The 13616-nt window shown below is 45.5% G+C and overlaps 2 protein-coding genes and 1 long non-coding RNA gene across 4 annotated transcripts in view; 1 reads left to right on the plus strand and 2 right to left on the minus strand.

Moving 5' to 3' along the window:
• Positions 1–1081: 1081 nt before the first annotated feature.
• On the minus strand, positions 1082–3532 carry LOC140918556 (actin, cytoplasmic type 5). 2 transcript variants are annotated; one of them, XM_073363267.2, is made up of 2 exons: positions 3320–3532; positions 1082–2748 (listed from the first exon to the last, which is right to left on the minus strand). In XM_073363267.2, the coding sequence occupies exon 2, from the start codon at positions 2735–2737 to the stop codon at positions 1607–1609; it is 1131 nt and encodes a 376-aa protein (XP_073219368.1). In that variant the 5' UTR covers positions 2738–2748; positions 3320–3532; the 3' UTR covers positions 1082–1606. The 2 variants fall into 2 exon arrangements, with proteins under 2 accessions (XP_073219368.1, XP_073219367.1); XM_073363266.2 differs by having other exon boundaries at positions 3370–3531.
• Positions 3533–3566: 34 nt separating this feature from the next.
• The window catches only part of ARID3B (AT-rich interaction domain 3B), a 47850-nt gene continuing 37800 nt past the window's right edge, over positions 3567–13616 (plus strand). Inside the window, exons 1-2 of the mRNA XM_073363265.2 lie at positions 3567–3767; positions 7304–7944. Coding sequence (XP_073219366.2) covers positions 7384–7944 — 561 coding nt within the window. The 5' untranslated portion in view covers positions 3567–3767; positions 7304–7383. The remainder of the gene's footprint in view (positions 3768–7303; positions 7945–13616) is intronic.
• LOC140918557 (uncharacterized) overlaps positions 5863–13616 on the minus strand; it is a 31305-nt gene continuing 23551 nt past the window's right edge. Inside the window, exon 5 of the long non-coding RNA XR_012161231.2 lies at positions 5863–11375. This is a non-coding gene — a long non-coding RNA (uncharacterized LOC140918557). The remainder of the gene's footprint in view (positions 11376–13616) is intronic.

Here is a 13616-nt window from a genome sequence, read left to right on the forward strand (position 1 = left end):
AATAGGGCAGGGGTCCTGGGGGAAAGTCAGGGAGGGGGGGTTAGATGGGGCAGCTGGAGGCAGGGGTTCCAGGGGCAGTCAGAAGGAATGGTTGGATGAGGCAGGAGTCCTGGGAGGCAGTTAGGAATGGGAGGAACAGGTGGATGGGGTAGGGGCAGTCAGGGGACAGGTGGATGGGGCAGGAGTCCCAGGGGAGGGGGACCATCAGGGGGCAAGGGCTGGGCCACGCCTGGCTGTTTCAGGGGGCACAGCCTCCCCTAACCAGCCCTCCCTACCCTTTTGGAAACCCAATATGGGCCTCAGGCCAAAAAGTTTGGCTGCTCTAGTATCTTCCCTTCCGCAACCCCAAGACAACTCCAGAAGGAGGTCAAAGTGGCAGTTTTTAAAACCATGGTTAAGGTCTCCTTTTACTATATGTAGGGAAATTCTGTATCTTCTTCGCAAGTTACTCTTCCCAGGACAGCTAGTGCAACTTTGCATGGTTGTGCTGGTGTGTTAGCCTTGTAGAAAGCCATCTTCAGCTAGCCAACAATGGAGGCAGTAAAACACTCCACCCCAATGCCATTCAGCTACCTTAAGAGGAAAGTATTCTTTATACAACAGCAAAGTTGTACACTTAAAAAATCAGGCCATATATGAGTTAACTGCATTATATTACACTGGTTTTGCTTTTAGATATCTCCCTACTTGCAACACCATTAGAAATAGTGTTAGCTTCCTTTGAATCAAGATATTAGAGTACTTTTGTTCCCCCCTTCTCTCTTACTTTATGCCTTTCAATGTCAGAGAACGACACGTAAAAGGAACCATCTACAAACTGAGTATGAGGTTCATAACTCTGCTATCACATCACCAGAAATTTAATATTTACATTTATTCTCTCCACTTTGGAGTGGCAGAGTACATGTGTCCAGCACAACTGTTCCTAATGAGGCATCAGCCTTCTGTATATCACAAATTTGGCATGCAAGAGTTAGAATTATGATTTAGCCAATATATGATGGTTTTATTGAAAAGTGAGATGACCAGGTTCATTCAGCCTAGTGGGCAGACCATGTGATTCCAAGCATATAATTATGAGAACTTTTTAAACCACAGAAGTTTATTAGTTTGCCTTATACAAGGAGTGGTCAGTGACATTACAGTTATCACCTTTAGGGTTAGTTACAAATCTACTTCTGAGATCCCCTTACACCAAAGTTACATAGTAAAGTCAACCACCCTTAGTCTAGTCTCCAGCCCCTGGGAATTTATAGCTAAGGCAGGGGAAGTAAAGGGTCACTAGTCAGCCACAGGAAAACTAAAGCTTAACAGGTAGCGTGCTCTCTCACTCTCCACTAATACAGTTAACTGTAACCTTCATCACATGTGCAACCTGTAACAGAGCTTAAGATGCACGGGGTATAGTTACTACACAGTACATCAAAGGAATAGTCAAGTTAAACATAAGAGGTGGTGAGTAAATCAAACAATATTGGTCCAACATGAAAGGCTTTTCAAGGGCAAAGTTTACAAGTAACTACTCAATTTGGTAAATACATTTGCCCTGACAATTACTGTGAGTAACCCCATCAGCAGAGGCTGAGCACACCTGCTGAGACCCTCTTTAGAAGCATTTACGATGGACAATGGATGGGCCAGACTCATCATATTCCTGCTTGCTGATCCACATCTGCTGGAAGGTGGAGAGAGAAGCCAGGATGGAGCCACCAATCCAGACGGAATATTTACGCTCCGGTGGGGCAATGATCTTGATTTTCATCGTGCTGGGTGCCAGGGCCGTGATCTCCTTCTGCATTCTGTCAGCGATGCCAGGATACATGGTGGTTCCGCCAGAGAGCACCGTGTTAGCATAGAGGTCCTTTCGGATATCTACATCACACTTCATGATGGAGTTGAAAGTGGTCTCGTGAATGCCACAGGACTCCATCCCCAGGAAGGAAGGCTGGAAGATAGCCTCTGGGCACCGGAACCTTTCATTCCCAATAGTGATCACCTGGCCATCAGGGAGCTCATAGCTCTTCTCCAGGGAGGAAGATGAAGCGGCCGTGGCCATCTCCTGCTCGAAGTCCAGGGCGACGTAGCAGAGCTTCTCCTTGATGTCACGCACAATTTCCCTTTCGGCCGTGGTGGTGAAGCTGTAGCCTCTCTCGGTCAGGATCTTCATAAGGTAGTCGGTCAGGTCACGGCCAGCCAAGTCCAGACGAAGGATGGCATGGGGCAGGGCGTACCCCTCGTAGATTGGCACTGTGTGGGTGACCCCATCCCCAGAGTCCATGACGATACCGGTGGTACGCCCAGAGGCATACAGGGACAGCACTGCCTGGATAGCCACATACATAGCTGGAGTGTTGAAGGTCTCAAACATGATCTGTGTCATCTTCTCTCGGTTGGCCTTGGGATTCAGGGGGGCTTCAGTGAGCAGGACAGGGTGCTCCTCAGGGGCAACCCGCAGCTCATTATAGAAAGTGTGGTGCCAGATCTTCTCCATGTCATCCCAGTTGGTGACAATGCCATGCTCAATGGGATACTTCAGGGTGAGGATGCCTCTCTTGCTCTGGGCCTCATCGCCCACGTAGCTGTCTTTCTGCCCCATGCCCACCATGACACCCTGGTGTCTGGGGCGTCCCACGATGGAAGGGAACACGGCTCGAGGGGCATCATCCCCAGCAAAGCCAGCTTTGCACATCCCGGAGCCATTGTCAACAACGAGGGCGGCGATTTCTTCATCAGCCATTTTGATTTAATCTGAGAGAGACAGTGAGGGGGGGACAGAGAACGAAGGTTTGTCAATATCTGGCTGGCCTCCCCATAAATCCTACTTAGATTACCATTCAGGCAAGAGGCCAAGGATCCATGGTTAGAAACTAACATGAGAGCAAGGCTGCAGGCCTGTATGGGGAGGTGCATAAGGCTGTCTCACCTGAGGGAGATCCCAGCCGCTCACATGACCTGGTCCTTGTGCCAGCCAGGCACAGAGAGACAAGCCCTCAGCCAGGTTAAGCGACTGTACTCTAGGCACTGGCAGCAGCCTAGGCAGGGGAGTTTAAGTCTGAGCTACTTAAACTGGCGCAGTTTTGCACTCCAGACAACGGCTGCGCCGGGCGAGTCTGGGAATCCCGAGGCTCATTCCCAGCCTCTCCCCTACCCCCGTGTAGCACCAGGTGACGCCAATACCGACGTGGTTTAAGCGTGTTCACATGAGGGGTTTGCGCCCATTTAGCTCGGCTAATTGCAGCTTCCTGCCGGGGTGGGGGGGCGCCCGCGGGGGCGGCAGGCCCTGCTTGCCACACCCAGCAGGTTGGACACCGCCAGTCACCTGCCACCACCGCAGCGGAGAGTCTCCCCGTCCCGTCCCGTCCCCGTCACCTGCAACCCCACACGCTCCGGCCCTGCTCAGCTCCTCCCCGCGGCAGTCGGTAGCGCCCGCGCCCAGCACCGCTTTATCACCACCGGAACCGGAAACCCGGCCCCAGCCCCGCGCGCCCATTGGCTGCTGGTGATAACGGCCCGTCTCCTCGCCCCAGTTCCGCTCCTTTCCCGAAGACTTTCCGCTAGCTGACTCCGCCTCCTGACAGCTACTTCCGGTCAGCGCTCTTGCTGAGGGGAGGGGAGGCTAGTGGCGCAGCTTCCGCTATGCACCCCGCCCCCTCCCTCCTCCCGGCCCCGTTTCCGGTCTTGCTCAGGGGGGCGGGGGAGGGGTGACGGTCAGAGTCGAGTGGCTGCGCACGGGCCTGCAGTGACCCGCTCCCCTCGCTCCGGAGGAGGTAATGGCCCCTCTGCTCCCGCTGGTGGGAGGGTTGGGAGTGGAGGCTGAGGGTAGGCTATGGGGGTGGGTGTGAGAGTAGGGGTAGAGATGGGGGTGAGGGCAGGCGGTGGGGGGGGTGAGGGCAGGCTGGGGGCGGGGGCTGGGGGCGAGGGCAGGGGTAGAGGTGGGGGTGAGGGCAGGCTGGGGGTGGGTTTGAGAGTAGAGGTAGAGATGGGGGTAGGGGCTGGGGATGCGTGTGGTAGCGGTAGGGCTGGAGACTGGGGGTGAGGGCAGGCTGTGGGGTTGTTGAAGGGCTAGTTATGAAGGTTTTGGAGAAGCTGGTTGGTTATGGGGGGCTAGTTATAGGTGGTTTGAAGAGTCTGGATGGGAGGGGAAGGGGTGGTTATGGGGGCTAATTGGCAGAGTTGGTTTTGTGGGGCAGGATATGTGACTGGTTATAGGGAGGCTGAGGGAACTAGTTGGGGGGCTCTATGAGGAGGGGGTTATGAGTGTTGAGAAGGAGTGGGTTGGTTGGGGGCAGGCTGTGGGATTAGTTGGAATGACTGGCTCTGGGTTAGTGGGATTTGTTTGGGGCTGCTTATTGGGGAGGGGGATTTGGTTTGTTTGAGGGACAGACTATGGAATTGATTAGTGTGACTATGATGGGAGGAGTTGGTTAGGTGACAGGTTATGGGTGAAAGCGGTTAGTTAGGGGGCTGGTTTAGGGAAGTAGGTTACAGTGGCTTGGTGTGAGAACTAGATGTAGAGGAGATAATAAAGCTTGGGGGAGCAGGAACATTCCATAGTGGAGCTTGTCTGAGAATACAGGGAGCATTCACAGTTTTGCTTACTACTCCTTTCTAAAACCCCTCATTTGTTTTCAGAGGAGCTTGAATTGTATACTTTTCGGTGTTTTTTTCTGTTTCAAAATGTCCTTTTTATAGCCCCACCCAAAACTGACAGAAGAACATTACCAGTGTGGTTTAATTGCAATAATTAGCTTGTTTTAAAACAAAGAAGGAAGGTTTAAAAATTCAGATGGGATGGCTTTTTCTTTAACTGCTCTTCCAGGATGGAAATCCACATGAGCTTGGGTTACTGCATGAGAATGTGAAAGTTAATCTGAGTAGTTTCACTGACCAGAGTTGGTTGTAGTTCAAAAAGTTAGGGCTTGTCTACACTGGCAATTTACAGTGCTGCAACTTTCTCACGCAAGGGTGTGAAAAAACTCCCCCCTGAGCACAGCATGTTTCAGCGGTGTAAAGCGCCAGTGTAGACAGTGCCCCAGCACTGGGAGCTACGCCCCTCGTGGAGGTGGGTTTTTTAGAGCGCTGCTTTAGCGTTGCCAGTGTAGTCTAAGCCCTTAAGCAGATATTAATGCTGAAAAGAAAATCAGATGTTAAAACTGTTTTTAATTATCTCAAGTAGTAATAGCAACCTAGATGGAGAATTTAAAAAAAAAAATTATCCTGATCTTATACTCTTTGTTCTAAATATCTTTATTTACTTAAAACACTCAAATGTTGAATATCTTTTTATAATCACATTGATACCTAATCAGGGTGTGGTTACTATATCTTTGGTTCTGGATTAGCATTGGAAGAGACCTCAGGAGGTCATCTAGTCCAACTTCCCTGGAGCCCTTATATTTCACATTCATGTCTAATCACAGCACCCAGGAGAAATGTATAAATCTTGGTATAACCTTTCATGCATTATTGTATCAGAGCTGTGTGAGACACACTGGAACTGCATACCAGGGCTTGTGTTTCTGCATCTGAGGTGTGTTTACCTGACCTTAATCACATACCAGTCACTTATTATTGTATTGTACATGAGACATGTATTAATTGCACACCCTCTTGTGTATTGCTACATATGAGGTATGATGACATCCTAACACGCCTCAGGTGCGGCACTACACAATAAGATGTGTTGTGGGAGTTGTAGACACATGCCTTAGGCACAGTAATACGCAGTCTGCTTTGTGCTTAATGTTAGAATCCACATTCCAGTTCATTATTATTGTACAAGGGAGATGTGTATGTATTATAACACCAATGCCAGGCTGTATATTGTGCCTGAGGAGTGTTTGATGCCCTAATCACATGCCAGATGATGTATGATTGTTACTGACATTCGAACTGTGTGTTGCTTCACTTTTAAGCTAAAGGATATATTGGTGTGTGATAGTTAAGAATGCTGATAGACCTGTCATTGGAATGATTTTATTTATGACAATAGTTGCTTAATACAGAGAAAAATGTCTTTAGTATTATACTTTGCACAATTTAAAATCAGTTCCATTGTATTATGTTTGCAGAAAATATTGTTGAATCTCTTCAAGGAGAATCTAGGGACATTTGAGGTCTTTTCTTATTTTGGAATTTTATGGAAATTAGGTCAATTAGTGTATTTGACTTACCTACAGAAGTGTGTTTTCTTGTGTTTGATCATAAAGCATTAGCAAACTATCCTCCTTTTTAAGGACCTGGTGTTGGTTAGATTGCATACCACAGCACTGGTTATGTGGGTGGAAGGAGGATTTCCTTAGTTTGTTTGCTGGCTGCCTTTCCTTTGTTTCTCGTACATTATTGACTGTGTTTTGATTTACTAGTAAGTCTCGAAGGGCAGCTACTTAGCAAGTTAGTTCAACTTACATTTCTGGTTTCTGTCATAATGCCTGGAAATGCACATTCTCCTTTAGCCTTTGGAAATTAGGAGCACCATTGTTCTCCCAGGATTTGCCTAGTATGTCTCAACAGTATACCTGGCTCTAGCCAGGTGTGTTAGTCTCTGTTCAAGAGGTGCCTAATGCTGGAAGAGTAGGGGATGTTGTACATCAAAATGGAGTGCTAACAAAGTCCTGTGCATCCTCCAGTTAGAGTAACGGAGAGTGTCCCAGCTTGGGATGTTAGGTGCATTGGCAGAGCTGTGTGTGAAGAAGCTGGGGTAAAGGTTTCCAGGTGACTAGCTATTTGGGGGTAGGATGATCTTTACTTGCATGGCATCCAAATTACTCAGAGTAACAAGTGCTAAAAGAGCCCTGTTTTTACTAAGATCTCAAGGAGCATGTGGAACTTCTGTAAAATCATGAGGTCAGGAAATAACTTGCAAAGACAATAGTATTTGGTACAGGATTATAAATACATTTACTTAAAGGGCATGCACTCAGTGCAATTATTATGATGTGCAGTTCCTTAAAATAGTATATGGAGTGAGATTGAAATCTAAATTTAAAATCTAATGCTTTAAAGGTAGTTAGTAAAACTTGTGGGAGAAGGGTCAGTGAAGAATATGCTCTTAGGGCAGGGGCAGGTAAGCAGTTTGCAGTTTGTAAAACTGAGGTTATGCTGTCGTGTGTTCAGTTTGAAAATACAATTAAACACACTGAAAATGGAGTGCAAGTTTGAGCCTGAGGCTGCGAAACTCTAGGCGTTTTATTTTACGGTCTCCTGGACTGGAAAGAGGACTGGCTTTGCAGCCTGCTTATCCTCCGACAGGGAAGAAGATGAAAGTGTGTTATATTCATACAAATATTTATCTATCTTTTAGGTTCTATTGATCTCTGAAGGTTGGGGCTTGAGCCCTGCTGGGTAGAAAAGCTGTCTTTTCACAGCCATGCTAACTGCGGGATGAAGCTGGAGGCTGTTGTTGAGCAGCTGCAGAAGCAGCAGCAGCAACAGCAGCAAGGTCCTCTGCAGATGGATTCCAGAGAGAGACAGCAGAGGCAGATGAGAGAAGCCCAGCAGCTTTATACTCAGCAGCTGGCAGCACAGCAGGCTGTTCTAGCAGCCACATCTGGCAGGGCTTCGGGCAGCACAGCACTTGGTCCTTTGGCCAAAGTCCCACCTGTAGTTGGGGCCACCCGAGCTTTTGATCAGAGCAGTGTGACCTCGGAGCTGGAGGAGGAGGAGGAGGAGGAGGAAGAGGATGAAGAGGAAGAGGGTTTGGAAGATGGAGATCTTGAGGAGGACACTGAAATGACTGGGAAAGATGCCTGTTCTACTTTGAAGTATTTTCATTCTCAAAAAGTTGCCCATCACAACCAAAGAGTGGTGTCTACTCTTCCAGCCCCAGGACTTCAGCGGGGACAGCAGGGAAAGGAGGAACAGGGTAAAGACACTACTAAACAATCGTATTCTGGTTCCCCATCTGGGCGGCAGACCTGGAGAATGGATGAGCAGCTCAAGCAGGTCAGTGCTGACATTTCTTCTCTCTGAACAAAAGCTCTTTCTTTCAAAAGTGAATTTAGTACTTGTGAAAGGGGCTATATTTTCCAGCTCTGGGGGTGCAGCTCTCTAACTGTACAAAGAAGAGGTAAATTAAAGCCCCTTATCTACATGTGTCAACCCTGATCAACAAGGGTCACTGCTAAAGATGGAAAAGGAGCTTGGTCTTTGTGGCTCATTCATTCCTTCACCTTTCTGCTGAGACTCTCAGCATGGGGCCAGTTAGTACCTGTTGTTGTGATGAATTTTGATTATAGGCACCTGTCTGCTAGTAACTGACTTAATTTATTTCACATAGACCACCCCCTTCTAGTCGCTATGAACTTGGACAGAATTTGAACCTCTGTCCTAGTGGGGAAAAAGTCCATATCCTGTTCCTGATCATCTGAGCAGCGCAGCCATTTTGTATTTCATGAGTGGATGGAAAGTGGCTGACTTGCTTATTGAATGGTTACAGTAGGATGTTACTATTGGGTTTGAATCTATAATTACCAGTGCTTGAAGCGATATGCCAGTACGCCCAAGAGCTTTTCACTTTACTGTGTGCTTCATCATAAATGGGCATTTCTTTACTATAGTGCTAGGGTGCTTTATAGAGGTAAGATTAGCTCCGTTAGGTATAGGAACAGCCCATAGGTGAGTTGAGATTGGCCCTAAGGTTTAAGTTTGGGGGTTGGGATTAGCTGCTCTTTGCTACAAGCTATAGTGTGGGTGAGCTTGGGTAAGTGTTCCATTAGGTGCTGTTAAGGTGTGGGTTGAATTAACTCTGCTGTGGAAGTATCTTTGGCTATTGACAGAGAGTTTCTCCCTTGGAAATCCTGTGAATAAGTGGGAAGATTGGAACTCCTTAGTGATGGCCAATGATGAGTGTTTGCTGTGAGCACTCACAGTTCAAAGCCTGTCCCCTAGATACTGTGGGTCAGAGACAAGAGGGCTTTGCTTTACACCATCATGAGTTGTTTTTTTTTCAGTGGGGAAAGATTCTTATTTGACTGGCATAACATGACCCAGCTCATGGAATATCATCAAACTCATATCCTGATTCGCTAGCTTCCATGTTGATGCACTTGGCAGGATTCTGTGAAAGTTGCCAAGTCAGTGGTAAATGGGATTCCTGACTCCATGCTGGTGAGCACACTAACTAAGCGACTGTAGGATTTGGCAGCCTGCCAGCTGATACTCTGAAATGCCTGTTCCTCAAGAGTGGCTAGTTTGAGTGAGGAGTTATTCAGACTATTCTCAGGAAACTAGGTGGGTGTGTCATTCAGGTGACTAGGTCTTTGGAGAAATTGCTTCAGAACTTGATGGGCTTTCTAAACGGGAGTATAGTGGCTGAAGGGAAGACTACTCCCCTTTTTCCAGTCTCTTGATATAACATAGCAGTCAGGGAGCTGAAAGCACAGTAAGGCTTGGTGGCACATTGTAGTGGCCTTAAAAAAATGGAAAATGTGGAATTGTAGGTTCCTTTGTAGTAGCTACTGATCATGGTGAGGTAGAGGCTTATATTTACATGTTGACTCAGAAGACTGTTTTTGTTTCTGGCTTGGCCAGTGCCTTGTGACTTTCTTTGTGCTTCAGAATAATACTTTCGTATCTTGTAAGGAATTATGGAGCTTTGTAAGTTAATAGGCTTGATTCACAGCCCCATAGCAACCCCTTTATGCCACTCTGACAAACTGTAAGGGCTACCAACTTGCCAGCTCTGGTGCTCAGGTAATACCTCTGGCATAAGATTCCCCAGGTGGTATAGAGATATTGGTACAGCTCCACTCTGGCTTACATTCTTGCAAGCTCTCATTGGTGTTGTACTTCAGCTGTCTTCAGTTGCTGTGTGACCCTTTGGGGTCTGTTGCAACCTAATGTGGTTTTGGACCTGCCAAGTTTGTTCTAGAATCCAGGAAGTGTAAAAAGGGGTTTACAACTAACTTTACTCCCCACCTCCGTGGCCTTCCTGACTGTAGTGTTGCATGGATCTCTGCTGCATGCATGAATGTGGCCCAGTGTTTGTAAAGCACTTTGACATGCATAGATGAAAATCACAATGGTTGTATAAAATACTGCTGGTGAATCATGCTCGCTTTGGGATGGGTAAGTATCAAAGGTTGATTTGTTTGTGCCCTCAGTTGGAGTCTCCATGCAGGAGAGTGAAAATTTAACTGCAAGATGGTAGGTTCTGTCTGATGCTAGTCACACTTAAGATACTAGTAGTTTTACAATGGACTTCAAATGAAATAGGTTCAAGTCAGTACCAAGTAGCTTGTGTGGTGATTTCTGAATGCAAGAAAGAGCAGGCAGACATTTTTCTTCTGCTATTTAAATAGTTTTTTTGTTTTCCTGGTGAGGTAAAATACCTTAAAAAGACACACATCTGTGTCTTTTTATTTAATTAATACGTAGCTTTTAAAATGATTTGTGCTTCCCTTTTTAGAAGCTTCAGAATATTAAATGTCCTCATTTCATCCTCTAACATTTATAAATGTTCTTCCCCCCCCCCACACACACACACACTTTTTTTTAAAGATGTAAGTTCAAGCTCAGATTTGTTTTGCTTGCTTGTTTATGCACTAGCATCATTAGGAAGAGTGGCTGATTAAATGATGCTGTGATTACAGCAAGCAGGGATAACAACTTTTTAGGTTGTGGAGTCCAAATGTTTTTAAAATGTGTACAGATTTTAGCAGTGGTATTTTTAACTGAACAACAAAGTAGCAGATAATAGGCACTTCTGAAAATTGTACCCAACTCCCATTGACTGTCAATGAGACTTAGGTACAAAAGTCACTTATGTGCATTTTGAAAATGTTATCTTCTGTTTTAATACTGTACAGATGTTGAGCCTGGCAGAACATTCACCACCACATCAGATTTTGGGGGTAAACTTTGTGACAATCTCATGATATTTGTAGGTTATATTTAGTTGGTTTTTGCCATTAATTTTGGAATGGGAAGTCATTTGTATTTCTTCTCTTGATAGTGATTTTCTTTTAAAAATGAGGTCTTCCAGAAAAATGTTGACTTCGTAGCATAAGACTGAGATCCTCTGGAAGGGACCTAATACTAGGGCGGTAGAAAGATGAATACCAGCATTGATGTCTGGCTACTTTTAGAGACCTATTCAGCTTTGGACAGCCAAGTAAATAATTGTAGAACAAGCCATCAGACAAAAGAGCTGGCTCAGCTTCTGACACGGGCGGTGGGAATCCTGTCAGCACAAAACAACGAGGGAGTGTTAGCTGCTTGTCAAGGGGTTGAAGTTCTGAAAGAAGGGCGGACGGATGCAGTAGGCTCAGTCTCTTCTAGCACTGCTCAAATCCTGTGTAAATCCATCAGCTCTCCGACAGCTGAGGTTTCCCACGGCGCCTGCAGAAAGGGAGATGTGGGCTGCCCGTCTTCATCTGAAGAGAAATGAGATTTTAATTCTGCGGGTGAAAATGTTGCTTTTAGCAGACGGTTGGGTGTGACTTCATCTAGTTTTAAGCATAGCTTGGCAGTCTCTTTGGTTACTGGGAATAACCTCACTGCTGAGCAGATTGCAGCCAGTTCAGTTCTGCTGCTGCCTTTCCAGTTCAGGTTCCAGAGAATCCCCTTCAAACTCAGGCTGGTATGCTCAGCAGCACGCTATACCACTGCAAAACTTTGATTGTAGATATCAAAGCATATACATTAGTACTTTTATCCCTTCATGGGCTATAAATAATAAGGCCAAGATTTTCAAGTGCCTGGTGATCTTGGGTGCCTTATAACTCTTTTTAAAACACTTCAAAAGGGCCTGATTTTCAGAGGGTTAGTGCTCAGTATTTCTTAAAAATCGGGTGTCTCAGGTTGGGTACCCAAAACCACTAGTAACTCTTCAAAATCATGACCTAACTTTTAGAAAGCTGATATGTGTTGGCAAAGAGAAGCCCACTTAGAGTGATCACTATAAACTGGCTCTGGGAAAGGGCGGCAGAAGTTCCATGGCTGCTGTGATGCTTTAAGTATAATCAATGCTGTGGTACTATTCAGAGGGGATACCTGGTAATCCAAAGGGATTGGAAATCATGAAAACAAATGAATTGTTTTACATGCTAAATGCCCTGCCCCTTATTTGGAAAAACTCAGTGCACTTCTTAATATGGATTTCTAATTCCACTTGTGGGTCACCTTTAAAAAGCTGTCATATAATGAAAAACAATTTTCTCTACTAGCAACTGCGTGTGTATCACATGTTTGTTTATTTCCTCTTTATTGCAAAGAACTTTTGCATGAAAACAAATTCTTTGATTCTTAAGAACTTACCTGCTTTTCCTTATTTGAATTCATTTATTCCCCATCTGAATTCCTTATCTGCTCTTAGCTGTGCAGATGACTCATGTTGCATCATGGCTGAGGTCACCATTGAAATTGTAACTTAAAATGGGAAATAAGCAGCCAGAGCAGATAAACGTCTCAGAAAAATAAATGGAATTTACTCTGTGGCCAGGTTTTCAAGATTGGGTGTGTACAGTTGCGTGCACATATCTGGATAAATCTGTGTGCACTAGTACTTGATGATCATGCACAAAATCAGGTATTTGTGCATGTTTGTGGCCTGTTCAATGACAGAATGATATACCCAATATACAAGCATAATTGCATGCATAAATTAATGTGCGTACAGTTGTGCTCACCTGATCTTGAATTTCTGGCCCTGGATATCCCTTTAAAATTATCTAGGAGAAATCCATGTATCTTTGTCTTCACTGTTCTGTTGGCCCTGTTATCTTTGAAGTGTAAGGCAAGGGGGTTTAATTTTTTAATTAGAATGCTCTGATCCAATTTCCAGGGAGCAGATTTGGTGTTGGTTTATATCCCATGCAACTCCATCTGCGTGGGATTATAAATTCCAAATTTGGCTCAAGTGTTTGCCTCTAAAAATGCCTGTAGCTTGTTGTTCCAGCGCTACTTTACAGGTGTACTAGTTAGAGTAGGTCTATGTCTACACTACAGCCCGGGTCGAAGCTCTGAGATTGATCCACCAGCAGTCGATTTTGCGGGTCTACTGAAGACCCGCCAAATCAACAGCAGATCGCTCTCCAGTTGACCCCTGTAGTCTATCCCCAATGTAAATTGGCAGGGAATGACTTTGCTGTATACCAGTGCTAATCTTGTCTGCCCAGCCACACAACAAAGCACAGATTTCTTTGAAAATTAAATACAATCAGCATTGTGAAATTGCATCGCCCAGACTTTGGTTTACTTTTTTCAGTTGCCCGATTCAGCAGTACCCAAATACTGTGAAATTCTTGGCTTCCATTGGGTTCCTGTGCCACTAGGAATCAGGAAATTGCAGTAGCTGCACAGCTGGGAGAGAGTTTTAAAGGAATCTTTATTAAAAGGTGTAACCAACGAATTCCAAATGCATGCATTTCAGTCCTTTCTTTTCTTATTTTCTCCACTTAATCTTGAGATCACTAGAATCAAAAGCACCTCTAAAGCCGTAGATGTTGAATTGTGCTGTCTTGCTAGTAAGAGTGGGCAGGATTTTTCAGCTCCTACAAAGTTTTACCAGACAACGGAAGGTGTGTATGTGATAATTATAACTTGGTTCTTACAGTGCCTGAGAGTTTGCAGCTCAGGGCAGTAATCCCAATCTTATCGGTGTTTTGTAGTACAAC

The sequence above is a fragment of the Lepidochelys kempii genome, chromosome 10 (assembly GCF_965140285.1).
Source record: "Lepidochelys kempii isolate rLepKem1 chromosome 10, rLepKem1.hap1, whole genome shotgun sequence".
NCBI classification, from domain to species: domain Eukaryota; kingdom Metazoa; phylum Chordata; order Testudines; family Cheloniidae; genus Lepidochelys; species Lepidochelys kempii.